The 16,247-nt window shown below is 40.0% G+C and overlaps 1 protein-coding gene across 12 annotated transcripts in view; it reads left to right on the top strand.

Annotated features, from left to right (window-relative positions):
* The first annotated feature begins 13,341 nt into the window (after nucleotides 1–13,341).
* Nucleotides 13,342–16,247, top strand: part of PHF14 (PHD finger protein 14) — a 198,449-nt gene continuing 195,543 nt past the window's right edge. For 11 of the 12 annotated variants that reach the window (XR_010126939.1, XR_010126938.1, XM_054494327.2 and 8 more), the window contains exons 1-2: nucleotides 13,348–13,930; nucleotides 14,442–14,552. Coding sequence is in view for 10 of the 12 variants with exons in the window: in XM_054494327.2 (XP_054350302.1) it covers nucleotide 13,930; nucleotides 14,442–14,552 (112 nt within the window). In the remaining 2 variants the exon portion in view is untranslated. Of the gene's footprint in view, nucleotides 13,931–14,441; nucleotides 14,553–16,247 lie in introns of all 12 variants that reach the window. The other variant, XM_054494329.2, reaches the window with a different exon arrangement.

The raw sequence follows: 16,247 nt of genomic DNA, 5'->3' as shown, positions 1-16,247 counted from the left end.
CAACGTGCAGGTTTGTTACATAGGTATACATGTGCCATGTTGGTTTGCTGCACCCAACAACTCATCATTTACATTAGGTATTTCTCCCAACGCTATAGCTTCCTCAGCACCCCACCCCCCAACAGGCCTCAGTGTGAGATGTTCCCCATCCTGTGTCCATGTGTTCTCCTTGTTCAACTCCCACTTATGACTGAGAACATGCGGTGTTTGGTTTTCTGTCCTTGTGATAGTTTGCTGAGAATGATGGTTCCTGCTTCATCCATGTCCCTGCAAAGGACATGAACTCATCCTTTTTTATGACTGCATAGTATTCCATGGTGTATACATGCCACATTTTCTTTATCCAGTCTATTATTGATGGACTTTTGAGTTGGCTCCAAGTCTTTGCTATTGTGAATAGTGCCACAGTAAACACACATGTGCATGTGTCTTTATAGAATGATTTATAATCCTTTGGGTATATACCCAGTAATGGGATTGCTGGGTCAAATGGTATTTCTAGTTCTAGGTCCTTGAGGAATCGCCACACTGTCTTCCACAATTGTTGAACTAGTTTACAGTCCCACCAACAGTATAAAAGCGTTCCTATTTCTCCACATCCTCTCCAGCATCTGTTGTTTCCTGACTTTTTTAATGATTGCCATTGTAACTGGCATGAGGTGGTATCTCCTTGTGGTTTTGATTTTCATTTCTCTGATGACCAGTGATGATGAGCATTTTTTCATGTGTCTGTTGGCTGCATAAATGTCTTCTTTTGAGAAGTGTCTGTTCATATCCTTTGCCCACTTTTTGATGGGTTGTTTTTTTCTTGTAAATTTAAGTTCTTTGTAGATTCTGGATATTAGCCCATTGCCAGATGGAAAGATTGAAAAATTTTCTCCCATTTTGTAGGTTGCCTGTTCACTCTGTGATAGTTTCTTTTTCTGTGCAGAAGTTCTGTACTTTAATTAGATCCCATTTGTCAATTTTGGCTTTTGTTGCCATTGCTTTTGGTGGTTTAGTCATGAAGTCTTTGCCCATGCCTGGGTCCTGAATGGTATTGCCCATGTTTTCTTCTAAGGTTTTTATGGTTTTAGGTGTTACATTTAAGTCTTTAATCCATCTTGAGTTAATTTTTGTGTAAGTGTAAGGACAGGGTCCAGTATCGGCTTTCTACATATGGCTAGCCAGTTTTCCCAGCACCATTTATTAAATAGGCAATCTTTTTCCCATTGCTTGTTTTTGTCAGGTTTGTCAAAGATCAGATGGTTGTAGATGTGTGGTGTTATTTCTGAGGCCTCTATTCGGTTCCATTGGCCTATTTATCTGTTTTGGTACCAGTACCAAGCTGTTTTGGTTACTGTAGGCTTGTGGTATAGTCTGAAGTCAGGTATGCCTCCAGCTTTGTTCTTTTTGCTTAGGATTGTCTTGGCTATGTGGGCTGTTTTTTGGTTCCATATGAAATTTAAAGTAGTTTTTTCCAATTCTGTGAAGAAAATCAGTGGTAGCTTTATGGGGATAGCATTGAATCTATAAATTACTTTGGGCAGTATGGCCATTTTGACGATATTGATTCTTCGTATCCATGAGCATGGAATGTTCTTCCATTTGTTTGTGTCCTCTTTTATTTTGTTGAGCAGTGGTTTATAGTTCTCCATGAAGAGGTCCTTCACATCCCTTGTAAGTTGGATTCCTAGGTATTTTATTCTCTTTGTGGTAATTGTGAATGGGAGTTCACTTGTGATTTGGATCTCTGTTTTTCTGTTCTTGGTGTATAGGAATGCTTGTCATTTTGCACCTTGATTTTGTATCCTGAGACTCTGCTGAAGTTGCTTGTCAGCTTAAGGAGATTTTGGGCTGAGACAATGGGGTTTTCTAAATATACAATCATGTCATCTGCAAACAGGGACAATTTGACTTCCTCCTTTCCTAATTGAATACCCTTTATTGCTTTCTCTCGCCTGATTGCCCTGGCCAGAACTTTCGATACTATGTGGAATAGGAGAGGTGAGAGAGGGCATCCTTGTCTTGTGCAGCTTTTCAAAGGGAATGCTTCCAGTTTTTGCCTATTCAGTATGATATTGGGTGTGAGTTTGTCATAAATGGCTTTTATTATTTTGAGATATGTTCCATCAATACCTAGTTTACTGAGAATTTTTAGCGTGAAAGCCTGTTGAATTTTGTCAGACTTTTCTGCATCTATTGAGATAATCATGTGGTCTTTGTCTTTGGTTCTGTTTATGTGATGGATTATGTTTATTGATTTGTGTATGTTGAACCAGCCTTGCATCCCAGGGATGAAGCCAACTTGATCATGGTGGATAAGCTTTTCGATGTGCTGCTGGATTCAGTTTGCCAGTATATTATTGAGGATTTTTGCATCAATGTTCACTGGGGATGTTGGCCTGAAATTCTCTCTTTTTGTTGTATCTCTGCCAGGCTTTGGTATCAGGATGATGCTGGCCTCATAAAATGAGTTAGGGAGGATTCCCTCTTTTTCTATTGATTGGAATAGTTTCAGAAGGAATGGTACCAGCTCCTCTTTGTACTTCTGGTAGAATTTGTCTGTGAATCTGGTCCTCGACTTTTTTTCGTTGGTAAGTTATTAATTATTGTGTCAATCTCAGAACCTGTTATTGGTCTCTTCAGAGATTCAACTTCTTCCTGGTTTAGTCTTGGGAGGGTGTATGTGTTGAGGAATTTATCCATTTCTTCTAGATTTTCTAGTTTATTTGCGTAGAGGTGTTTATAGTATTCTCTGATTGTAGTTTGTATTTCAATTTTGGATCTTTCCTGCTTTCTCTTGTGGGCATTTAGTGCTATAAATTTCCCTCTACACACTGCTTTGAATGTGTCCCAGAGATTCTGGTATGTTGTGTCTTTGTTTTCGTTGGTTTCAAAGAACATCTTTCTTTCTGCCTTCATTTTGTTATTTACCCAGTAGTCATTCAGGAGCAGGTTGTTCAGTCTCCATGTAGTTGTTTTGAGTGAGTTTCTTAATCCTGAGTTCTAATTTGATTGCAGTGTGGTCTGAGAGACAGTTTGTTGTGATTTCTATTCTTTTACATTTGCTGAGGAGTGTTTTACTTGCAATTATGTGGTCAATTTAGAATAAGTGCAATATGGTGCTGAGAAGAATGTATATTCTGTTGATTTGGGGTGGAGAGTTCTGTAGATGTGTTTTAGGTTCGCTTGGTCCAGAGCTGAGTCCAAGTCCTGGTTATCCTTGTTAATTTTCTGTCTCCTTGATCTGTTTAATATTGACAGTGGGGTGTTAAAGTCTTCCATTATTATTGTGTAGGACTCTAAGTCTCTTTGCAGGTCTCTAAGGACTTGCTGTATGAATCTGCGTGCTCCTGTATTGGGTGCATATATATTTAGGATAGTTAGCTCTTCTTGTTGAATTGATCCCTTTACCATTATGTAATGGCCTTCTTTGTCTCTTTTGCTCTTTGTTGGTTTAAAGTCTGTCTTATCAGAGACAAGGATTGCAACCCCTGCTTTTTTTTCTTTCCATTTGCTTGGTAGATCTTCCTCCATCCCTTTATTTTGAGCCTATGTGTGTCTTTGCAAATGAGATGGATCTCCTGAATACAGCACACTGATGGGTCTTGACTCTTTATCCAATTTTCCAGTCTGTGTTTTTTAATTGGGGCATTTAGCCCATTTACATGTTGGCTAATATTGTTATGTGTGAATGTGATCCTGTCATTATGATGCTAGCTGGTTATTTCACTTGTTAGTTGATGCAGTTTCTTCATACCGTCGATGGTGTTCACCACTTGCCATGTTTTTGCAGTGGCTTGTATCAGTTATTCCTTTCCATGTTTAGTGCTTCCTTCAGGAGCTCTGGTAATGCAGGCCTGGTGGTGACAAAATCTCTCAGCATTTGCTTGTCTGTAAATAATTTTATTTCTCCTTCACTTATGAAGCTTAGTTTGGCTGGATATGAAATTCTGGGTTGAAAATTCTTTTCTTTAAGAATGTTGACTATTGGCCCCCACTCTCTTCTGGCTTGTAGGGTTTCTGTTGAGAGATCCACTCTTGGTCTGATGGGCTTCCCTTTGTGGGTAACCAGACCTTTCTCTCTGGCTGCCCTTAACGTTTTTTTCCTTCATTTCAACCTTGGTGAATCTGACAATTATGTGTCTTGGGGTTGCTCTTCTCAAGGAGTATCTTTGTGGTGTTCTCTGTATTTCCTGAATTTGAATGTTGGCCTGCCTTGCTAGGTTGGGGAAGATCTCCTGAATAATATTCTGAAGAGTATTTTCTAACTTGGTTCCATTCTCCCCATCACTCTCAAATACACCAATCAAACATAGATTTGGTCTTTTCACACAGTTCTTGGAGGCTTTGTTCATTTCTTTTCACTCTTTTTTCTCTAATCTTGTCTTCTGTCTTTATTTTAACCATTTGATCTACAATCGCTGATATCCTTTCTTCTGCTTGATCAAATTGGTTATTGAAGCTTGTGCATGCTTCACGCAGTTCTTGTGCTATGGTTTTCAGCTCCGTTAGGTCATTTAAGCTCTTCTCTACACTGTTTATTCTAGTTAGCCATTCATGTAACCTTTTTTCTAGGTTTTTGCCTTCTTTGCAATGGGTTAGAATATGCTCCTTTAGCTAGGAGAAGTTTGTTATTACTGACCTTCTGAAGCCTTTTTCTGTCAACTCTCAAACTCATTCTCCATCCAGTTTTGTTCCCTTGCTCGAGAGGAGCTGTGTTCCTTTGGAGGAGAAGAGGTGTTCTGGTTTTTGGAATTTTCGGCCTTTTTGCTGTGGTTTCTCCTCATCTTAGTGGTTTTATCTTCCTTTGTCTTTGATGTTGGTGATCTACGGATGGGGTTTTGGTGTGGATGTCCTTTTTGTTGATGTTGATGCTATTCCTTTCTGTTCATTAGTTTACCTTCTAACAGATGGGCCCCTCAGCTGCAGGTCTGTTGGAGTTTGCTGGAGGTCCTCTCCAGACCTTGTCTGCCTGGGTATCACCAGTGGAGGTTGCAGAACAGCAAATATTGCTGCCTGATCTTTCCTCCAGAAGCTTTGTCCCAGAGGGGCACCCACCTGTATAAGGTGTCTATCGGCTCCTAATGGGAGATGTCTCCCAGTCAGACTACAGGGGGGTCAGGGACCCACTTGAGGAGGCAGTCTGTCTGTTAATGGATCTCAAATGCCATGCTGGGAGAACCACTGCTCTCTTCAGAGCTGTCAGGCAGGACGTTTAAGTCTGTAGAAGTTGTCTGCTGCTGCCTTTTGTTCAGATATGCCCTGCCCTGAGAGGTGGAATCTAGAGAGGCAGTAGGCGTTGTTGAGCTGTGGTGGGCTCTGCCTAGTTTGAGTTTCCCTGCCTCTTTGTTTACACTGTGAGCACAGAACTGCCTACTCAAGTCTCAGCAATGGTAGACGTCCTTCCCCCCGCCACGCTCCAGCGTCCCAGGTTGATCTCAGACTGCTGCACTAGCAACGAGCAAGGCTCCATGTGTGTTGGCCTTGCCGAGCCAGGCACAGGAGGGAATCTCCTGGTCTGCCTGCTGTGAAGACTGTGGGAAAAGCACAGTATTTGGGCAGGAGTGTACAGTTCCTCCAGGTACAGTCATTCACAGCTTCCCTTGTTTAGAAAAGAGAAATCCTCCGACCCCTTGAGCTTTCCGGGTGAGGTGACACCCCACCCTGCTTTGGCTTGTCCTCCGTGGGCTGCACCCACTGTCCAACCAGTTCCAATGGGATGAACCAGGTACCTCAGTTGGAAATGCAGAAATCACCCATCTTCTGCATCGATCTTGCAGGGAGCTGTAGACTGGAGCTGTTCCTATTGGGCCATCTTAGAAGTGCCCCCCCAAAGAGCCTTACTGAGAGACAGAACAGCCCTCAGTGAAGAGGAGACCCAAAATACGTAGCTCCCATCCTCAGGCAGGTAGTCCTGAAATGTGTCTGAGTGTGGCTGAGTCTGGGGTTTTTATGGGCTCAGAATGTAGAAAGTGCATACTGAGTGGTCTATGGGTGGGCCCAGAAAAAGCACCATCTGATTGGCTGAAAAGCATCAAGGAAGTTCTCACTCCTGGTCATGGACTCTACCCAGAACTGGTAGCCTGGCCCACAGGCTTCAGGCCATCCCTGGCTTGAAGGTTGGTCCTCACTGGGGACCTACCCTTTCCCACGTAGGAACCTGTCTGCCTCCCACCACCATCAAAACCTTGAAACCCCATCTAATTGGTGGAATCTAAATCATATCTATAATCCTAGTTTTAAGTGAGTCTGAGAAATGTAGTTTTTATTCTAACATGATCTGTAATACAGAGGAAGAGGTGAGAATGAAAGTCACCTGCTAGTGGACAATATCTAGCCCAATTTTATGCTTTGTTTACTCAGCAGCCAGATATATCCTTCTATCCATAAACCTCCCCACAGTAACAATAGCAATAAAACCACTACCACCAAACATAAGGTAACTCTTCCTAATAGAGATGAAAACACTGTCTCCTTCAGGGTCAGAATTTGTCCTTGCCCCTTGGAACATACTGAGATCTGATTCCATTTATAGGGATGCAGTGAGAGGATGAAATAGAGATGAGCATGAGGAGAATCAGCATCCCTTTCCAAAGTAATGAACTCAGGTGAGTCCATTCATTACAGTGTCTTCAACAAGGCAGGTAGCTTCACCAAGAAAGAAGGGTCTAATTCTACTAAGAAAATGAGGCTCTGAGATTTTGAGGCTTGATTTTTCAATTCTCAAGGTACCATTCTATCCCAATAAATATCCTAAATTCTTACAAAGTTGCCTAAAACCTGCAACTTATGTATTCAGATTTATCGATTGTTAATGATATCAGTCCTATGATGACATGGGATGAAATTAATTTAGAGTAGTAGTTTTCACTGGAGGGGTGAGTGATGGTGGTGCCACTGTTGTTGGTAGTGATTTGGCTCCCCAGTGGATATTTGGCAATGTATGTCCATTTTGGGTTGTCACAATTTGGGTTAGGGAGAGCTGTTAGTGGCATCTAGTGGATAGAGCCCAGAGGTACTGAGATATCCTACAATGCATAGGACAGCCTTCCTCAGCCTTTTGCCACAGGGCTAAAGAATTATCTGGCCCATCAATAATGACAAAGATAAGAAATCACAGAAGCTCTCTGTGCGTTGGAACAAGTTTTGAGTCAAGCAGTTAAAGTCAGCTGGATGTAGTTGCTCACACCTGTACCCCCAGCACTTTGAGAGGCTGAGGCAGGAGGATCAGTTGAGCTCAGGAGTTCAAGCCCAGCCTTGGCAACGTAGCGAGGTCCCATGTCACATTCAGAATTTTTTTTTAAAAGTTAAAACCCTGGGCTTGTCATCATTGTTCTCTAATTTTTCAAAGGCTGTCAGAACTGCCACCTCAGCCCACCCCAGTCCATTTATTTCTTATTTCCATTTTAGTGTTCTATCATAACAAAGAATTGCTAACAGATCTTGTGTTCAACAGGCACCTTATTTCAGGTGATGACATATGATAATTTAAGTAAGTGTATTACCACTGCATGTCTTGGACTACCAATATCTTATTTTCCACTGGTAATCAAGATATCATTGCCTTTAAATCCAAACTGGGTCAAATAATAAATATCACATTCCCAGTGTTGAAGTTTTATTTCTTTATTTTTTGAACATCTTTATATACCAACTATTGTATCAGACAAAATTAGTATAGCAAATAGAAAACACTATATATATTTCACGTAGAAAAATATTTTGGTACATACAAAATCATTTAAAAGACTGAAGAAGTGAAAGTCAGAGATTCAAGGAAATTTTCAGTTTCAAGATCATATAACTGTAGCTATGATCTAGAGGTCAGAAAATTAGTGCAGCTGTTGCTGCTAACCCTCTCCACAACTGCTCCTCCACCTTGCCCTTATACCTTTGAATGAAGCTAGTGAATATGGATTCTATTCTTATAGATGATTGAGCTTGTTTTCTGCTGTTACAGCTACACAAACATGGCCTCTGCCTCCCTTACATTTTCTAAATATCAAGATGCCCATGGGATACCTAATACATTTGAATTAAGTAATTGTTTAAAGTTTTAAAAAATTTGGTTTCTCCAATGTTGTTAGTTTTGTTTAAATATTTAATGATTCTTGGTTGTCTATATATATTTGTGTTCATAGTATATAATATGTAGTGTTGGTGGCCAGAATTGATGTACTTTGTCCAAATAAGAAGCCCTGTTCACCTGGCAGAGAATAAATTCAAGTTTTCATTATAGGTATACTGGTTCTGATGGTTGTGTATTTGTTTGTAGGGTTGAGGAAGTTGGTGGTATAGGGAGGTTACATGTAAGTAGGCTCTTCTTTATAATTTATGAGTAGTTTCTATGCTGGATCTTCCTCTTTCAGCTATTAAGACAACTGAAAGTCAATGAGGTTACTATCAGTCTCCTTCATATAAACTTGTTTTCCATTCTGGTAATCTCTGAAGTTAGACTTCCCCCTTAGTAGAGCTGTACTCGAAGTTTTACTCAGGAGAGAAATGCTATTTTCAGTTCCTCTGACAACAGAATTACTATGTGGCTCTTTTCCTTCTAATGAATTATCCAGTCTACTGTCCAAGTCTCAGCCCTTCTCACAACCCTCATTGTCTCTTACCTAAGTGTTATGCAGATAATTTATTGGAAAAACTCACTTTAGTGATTCTTCTCTTTGATGATTCATCACCTGGATGAATTTATTAGCTCCTTAGTCTGTTGGATTTTGTTGGCAATGTGGACCTACTTCCAGAACTGTCAAAATTCCTCCATAGCCCTCAAAAGTCTGCTGGTGACATTATTCTCAGGTTTATAGCAATGCTATGATTTTATGGATTTATTTCTATTTGTATATTTCTTCTGTGATTTCTGTGTATTTTGGGGTGAGGTAATTCACATGTTCAATTAGTTCAATTAGTTGTGAACCAGCACTATTATCCTTAGATTTACAGCAAACTAATTTTACTTTCTTGGCTTCTTAAAAAATTAATCAGGATCTTCAGTTTCTCTCTCAACAAAATAAGACAATTCACTTTTTTCTTCATTTATCTTATTTTACTTTCCCTAAGCACTCCATCTCTTTATCCCCTACTTCTTGGATTTGGTTACAATAATTTAGAATTATGACCCCTCTAGTGTGCATATCCTTGCTTAATAAAACTGTATTAAATCCCACAATCTCAGTGTTGACAATTATTCACAATTAATTCTAACTGTTATTTTCTTTTTCTCTTACATCATTTTTTCATTGCATGTCCTCTAATTTCTTGGATTTAAAAGACTTTTTTCTTAGAGTAATTTTGGAAATAGGGTACACTGTTATCTGCCTCTCAAAACTTTAAGTAACCAGACAGGTTATTAATATTATTTCCAGATTCTGGGTGATGAATCAGAGGCTCAATGTTGACTTTTTTTAAGGTAACACAAATTCAGTGGCAAAGCCTAGACCCAAATTCGGATCTCCAGACTCTTAAGTTTGCTGTCTTTTGTATACATATTTGTTTCTTTTTCTTATAGTAGGTGTCCACAACAAGCTGTTTACTATCTTTTGTTGGAGTAGTTTGAAAGATCATTTTTAAATATAGATCTCTGCTTTTCATTATTATTGCTGATGCTTGTACAGTCATATTCAGTTTGCTTAGTTAGGCAGAATTGTGGACATTAAGAATATTATTTGGCAAAATCCTACATTGAGGCAGTTTGTGGTTGCTGTTTTTTGGAAATAATAATTATTATATAATTCTTCTTCTTTGTGTAGTCATGCATAAATATCTCGAATTTGAATACCTGGCAACTAGAATAAAAGAGAAACATGATGGATTACATAACATAAATATTCTACCAAGAAGATGGCAGAGCATTTGGAGACTCAAAATTTTCTGAGTTAAGACTGGGTGCGGTGGCTCACACTTGTAATCCCAGTACTTTGAGAGGCTGAGGTGGGCGATCAGTTGAGGTCAGGAGTTGAAGACCAGCCTGGCCAACATGGTGAAACCCTGTCTCTACCAAAAATATAAAAATTAGCCAGGGATGGTAGCAGGCATCTGTAATCCCAGCTACCAGGGAGGCTGAGGCAGGATAATCACTTGAACCTAGGAGGCGGAGGTTGCAGTGAGCTGAGATTGCTGCCACTACGCACTTCAGCTGGGGCAACAAAGTGAGACTCTATCCCCCTACAGCCCCCCCAAAAAATTCTGAGTTAAGAATGCCAAGAGTAATTTATCATGTATGCCTTAAAGAATACATGATATTCTTTAAGAATATCAGAATATTATTGGAGGTGCTATTATAGCCAGTTTACAACCAATAAAGACAAATTCTTTATATGACATAAAAATGTAATTTCCTTTATAAATATGGGTGCAAAAATCAACAAAATACTAGCAAACTGAATCTAGCATCTACAAAAAGATTTATACAACATGACTAAGTAGAATTTATACTAGAAATGCAAGGTTGATTAAACAAATAAAAGTCAAGCAATATAATAATATACCATATTGAAAAAATAAAGTACAAAAATCACATGATCATCTCAATAGACAGAGAAGGAGTATTTAATAAAATTCGAAGCTCTTTCATGATAAAAACAATTGGCAAACTAGGAACAACAAGAAAGTTCCTCCACCTGAAAAAGGGCATCTATGAAAAACTATAGATAACATAAGACTAAGTAGAAGACTGAAAGTTTTCTTCCTAAAGTCAGAAACAAGACAAAGAAGTCTTTCCCTCACTACATTTATTCAACAATGTTCTGCAGGTTCTAGGCAGAGCAATTAGGCAAGAAAAAGAAATAACAAGCATTCACAAAAGGGAGGGAAAAGTTCAAGCCCCTTCATTTAATATCATTTCCTGGAAGTTGCATGTACTGTTTCTGCAGACATGCAATTGGCCAGAACTTAACTGCATAACTCCAAGCAACATCAAGAAAGTTGGCATATTAAGTCTTTATTCTTTGAAAACTTATACCCAGTTAAAATTTGGAGCTTCCATTTTGGAAGAAAAAGGAGATAATGGGTATTGGGAGACAACCAGCAGTTCTTTCCATGTTTATTGAATGCAGGTCAAAAAAAGGAATTAGATAATTTTTTTCTTTTCTTTTTACTTTTCTTTTCTTCTTCCCTTTTTCCCTCCCTCTCTTCCTTCCCTCCTTTTCTCCTTCTTTCCTTCTCTTATTTTCTTTCAATACATGAATTGCAAAAGATTAGTAACCTAAATGCAATATTGTCTTCTGGATTGGATCTTGGAACAGAAAAAAGGACATTAGTAGGAAAATTAGTGAAATATAAATAAAGTGTTTAGTCAACAAAACTGTACTCATGTCAGTTTCTTAGTTTTGATAAATGTATTATGGTTATATAAGATACTGATATTAGTGGTAGCTAGGTGAAGGATGTACAAAAACTCAGTATTATTATTGCACTTTTTGGTAAATCTGAAATTACTTCAAAATTAAAAGTTAAAAAAAATGATTGCTGATATCCAATGGCCACAGGTTTGGAAAACTAGAAAGAATTCTTATCCACTCTTGGTGATGTATATATTAGTACAGACTTTTTTTTTTTTTTTTTGAGACGGAGTTTCACTTTTGTCACCCAGGCTGGAATGCAGTGGTGTGATCTCTGCTCACTGCAACCTCTGCCTCCCAGGTTCAAGTGATTCTCCTGCCTTAGCCTACCAAGTAGCTGGAATTACAGGTATGTGCCACCACGCCTGGCTAATTTTTGTATTTTTAGTAGACACAGGGTTTCATCATGTTGGGCAGGCTGGTCTCGAACTCCCAACCTCAGGTGATCCACCCACCTCAGCTTCCCAAAGTGTTGGGATTACAGGCGTGAGCCACCGCGCCTGGCAGTACAGTTTTTCTAGAGCAACTAGGTGTTATTTATTAAAGTAAATGAATTAATACATTTTGATTCCGAAAATCTCCTTCTAGAAATTAGTTTTACATAAACACGAATGCCAGATTTTGAATTTCTCTTTTAGATAATTCAGCATAATTGCTCCAAATAAATCTAAAAGGCTATTGTCAAACAGTGGAATATTTGGATTTATCATTTCATAGGTAAAACTATCAGTCCATGATATGGTTGGTGTTTAAAGTAGAATGGAAGTGAAATTCCCAGAGTGGAGTTTTTAAAATAACCAAGTTCCTAGGATTTTAACTGGAAGAATAAATATCTGAAAGGCAATGAATAGTATTAAGGATGGGATGCCACTTTTGCACCTTGAGAAAATGAAGTATGGAAGGATGAGTGGTTTTCATTTGAGAGGGCTGCAGGGTAACTGTTTCTATTTCAGATGAGGAGGTAAAAGAATGGTCATTGAAAAGGAAAAAAGTTTACTAAGTAGGTTATACATTTTGGAATAGAAGTTTCTATAGCATAATAGAAAATTTGAGAGGACACATAGCAATGATAGTTTGGGTGAGAGTGAGGCAGGAGAATAGGGTGTGGAGGCAGGGAACCTAAGGATGTGTCACTCCGACTTCCTAGAACTAAATTGAAAGGAAACCCCTAACTTTCCATGCCTAAGTAACAAAAGGACCAGAGGCTACTCCCTTTGCAAACCCCCTCTTTTTCTGCAGGGCAGATGGGAAATTGGCTGTTGGCAACAAATCAGACTGATTGCAGGCGAGTCTTTCTTTGCATAGAAGTATCACTTTGTAACTTCACCATCCGCAACAAATCAAACTGATTGCGGGGGAAATCTTCCTTTGCATAGAAGCATATCACTTTGTAACTTCACCCCAGCCTCTGACTGATTGCTTTTTGCACCAATGTTTGCACAGGAGCATGACCTTTGTAACTTCACTTCAGTCTCTGGTTGTCTGCTTTCTGCAACCAATCAGACTGATTGCGCGTTACTTCATTTACATGAGGTGAGCACTAGGTGGCCAATAGGAAGCTTCTAGAGGGTATTTGGACTCAAGATTCTGTATCCGGGCCCTTGAGCCGCTGCTCAGGTCGCTCCTGTACAGAGCATGCTTTAAGTTTCAATAAATCCCTGCTTTTGTTCTTTTGTTGCTTCATTCTTTCTTTGCTTTGCTGGGCGTTTTGTCCAATTCTTTGTTAAAAACGCCAAGAACCTGGAAAACTTGCAGTCACGACCCTCTACCGGTGACAATATCATTTAATTATTGGTAGTGGCTTAAGGTAGCAAACATCCCTTTGTGGAAAGTTTACTCAGTAAATCCTTAAAAAACAGATCAGAAACAAAAACTGGCCTCCCAGGGATCTGGACTCAGGAGGTGAATTAGGCGCGGAGAGGGCGGAGCCTTTGGGGTTTATGGGCGGAGTTGCAGAGGGTTTGGCGGGGACCTCCGCTTCCGCTTGGCACGGACCTCTGCTTCCGCTTGGCACTACTCGGCTCCGGTCGCCTCCGCGCGGCTCCCTGGGCTTCGACTCGGCTCTGTTCGGCTCCTGCTCGGGAAGGGTGCGCGGGGGCGAGTCCTGCGCATGCGCCCTCAATTCCTGCTGCTCTCAGGGCTGCGCTCAGCCTCGTGTTTTCACTTCCTTCTCCTCAGAGCTGTATCCGGGTCGCTACTTTCCCTATTGTCTGAGGCAGCCGGCCTCGCGCTGTGCAATTTCTGGTCTTTTGTTGCTTCTGGTCCAGGCTAATAAAGTTTTTCTTTCTTTAATTTTTTTTCTTCTAGTTTTAACGGGAGAAATTAACTCCCCAGGGCCGCCGAGTTGACTGCGCTGCCTGGGCCGGAGGTCTTCTCCGGCCAGGGAGCGCTGTGGGAAAGGGCTCGAGCGGCCAGGGCCAGGCGAGGCCGGGGGGGCGGGGGGTTAGGGGACCGCGGGGCTACTCTTGGGAGCGCCCCTGTCCGGCTGGCTGCGCGCCGGTTTTAAATAGCATCTTTCGGACTTGTCTTCCTCGGCGCTGCTTGGGCTCCTGCAGCCTCTCCCTAAGTGTCCTCCAAACGACCACCTCACGGATTCCTTAGTAAGTGTGTCCGAGGCCTCTGCGGCGAGAGATCCATTTCAGTCATTCTAGAAGTCAGGGCCGGTTGGGAGCAGGGCAGGGGTGGGAGAGCCCTGCGGGAAAGCTGGATCGGTGGACCCTCGCCCTCCATGGTTCGTGGGAATGAAGCCCGCTTCTTTTATTCCCTGATTTTTGCCGTTTTTATTGACTGTTACGATGTCTAAGTGGGGGATTACGAGGAAGGTGCAGAAACATCTCGAAAAGATGAGCAAGAGGGTCAGCTTCGATTTTAGCTCGTCTGAGTTGGCGTTGGCAGCATCAGGGCTGGAGCCGCCTTTGAAACTGCCCGTGGAGCTGTCCAGCCCTCCCCACCCCACTTGTGCACCCCAACCTTCTCCTGATCCCTTTTGCTGAGAACTCAATTAGACAAAAATTCCTTGTGCGAGGTCATCTTTATGTTCTCTTAGCACCACAACTCTCCCCTGTGTTTGGTGTGATTATGAATGACAATGTAATTTTTTTCTCTTCACAGTGGATCGCAGCTCCAAGAGGAGGCAGGTGAAGCCTTTGGCAGCTTCTCTGCTGGAAGCTCTTGATTATGATAGTTCAGATGACAGTGATTTTAAAGTTGGAGATGCCTCAGGTAAATATTTCCTTCTCTCTTTCCCTTTCCCAGCTTTCTGGAGTTAGGCTTATTTTTAGACTTTTTAAATCGGTTTTGATTAAAATGCCAATTTTAAGTGAAAGCACGTAAACTTCATTTATTTTGTCCATTTGATTTCCCATTTTGCCTTTAGATCCTGTCACTAGACCTATAATTGCTTCTGTTTTCCTCAGAGATAATTAGCAGTCAGGGGAAGGACTTTTTCCAAAGATGCAAAAGGATTTCTCTGTTTTACACCTTAAAATATATTTATGCTTATATTATAGAGGAAAAAACTGAAAGATATCCCGAAGTAGAAAAGTATCCTGAGAGGTGTGTGGACCATTAATAGTCCCTGAGCAGGGTTCTTCTTTTTTCAGATCACTTGACAATCTCTTAGGGGAGTTTTGCTTTTTTTGTGTATTAGCTCTTTTACTAGCATAAAATTGACCAGAGTAAGAGTTGCACTTTAAATTATAGTAGGTGCTGGACCTTGTGGATTGGGCCTTTCAGATATCTCTGAAGTATAAGTCATGCGTGCTTGCTCACTATATTTAGTAATTTTAAAAACTTTTTTTAAAGGTCGTATATTCACATTGTACTAAACTGGAAAACACAAAAGTATGGTTTTCCTTTGTATTTTCTGTTCAATGTACCTTATGTATATAATATATACAGTTTCAATTGAAGGAATCTGAGAAACAAAAATTATGTTTAAATATTTTATGGGAAAAATACTGATAAACATGAACAATAAAAATTATGTGTAATTCCACCTCTTTTGAAAATTTTAATAAAGTGAGATGAAAATTTAAATAAAATGAGAAGTAAAAGCCTTTCCAATTTCATCTCTTCAACAGTTTTTAAATATCCTTCCAGAGAGTTTGCTGTGCTTAGTCACATCTCTCCTCCTTCTGGTTTTCCCTTGTCTTTTTCCTGCTAGGGATAGTAGGAAGGGATGAATGAAATTATATTACTGTTGCTACTTTTAGTAGCATCAACAGCAGAATTTGCATTGTGATTTACTGATAACTTTTTGTTTGCATAATCTCATTTAATTTTCACAGTAACTTAGTGAAGGAGATACTATTTTACAGGTAACAGGGGTATTGAGTTTAAAGAACTGGCATGAGGTCACTCAGGCAGTAACAGATCCAATGGATTTGACTTCAGAATTTAGTCTGTTTATCTGCTTGGATCCCAAGAGTTGATGGACGGAATTTTAAACAGAAACTGAATATTTGGTTACTAATTGAATTCATCCCCAGCAATCAAAAATTGATAAGTTTATCTTGATTAACTGTTTTTTATCCTTTGCTTCTCAGCTTTTTATCTCCCATTTAGTTGGTTTGCTGATGTTTGGTATTTCCAAAGAAGGGAAGGGGAAGGGAAAGGAGGTAAAATTTAAATCTTGTTCTCTTGGTAAAGACCTTGGCAGATAAGAATATTCGTGGCTAGGATATAGTTTTGGTTTGTTATGGTTGTGGTTGTAAACTTTGACAAACATAGTTGGGTCGTGGAAGTTACGAATTCTTTGAATATGGGAACAATTCTAAAACTTACATTAAGTATTACATAATTATGTGACAATAAATCTTGACTTTATGGACAATTTGTTTCTGAGGTTTGTTCATTGAGATGGAGTATTCACAGGTATCACTTCTTTTTCAAGTGGTAAAACAATCTGATACAAAC

The sequence above is a fragment of the Pongo pygmaeus genome, chromosome 6 (genome assembly GCF_028885625.2).
Source record: "Pongo pygmaeus isolate AG05252 chromosome 6, NHGRI_mPonPyg2-v2.0_pri, whole genome shotgun sequence".
Lineage (NCBI taxonomy): Eukaryota > Metazoa > Chordata > Mammalia > Primates > Hominidae > Pongo > Pongo pygmaeus.
This window is presented reverse-complemented; position numbering and strand designations above follow the sequence as displayed.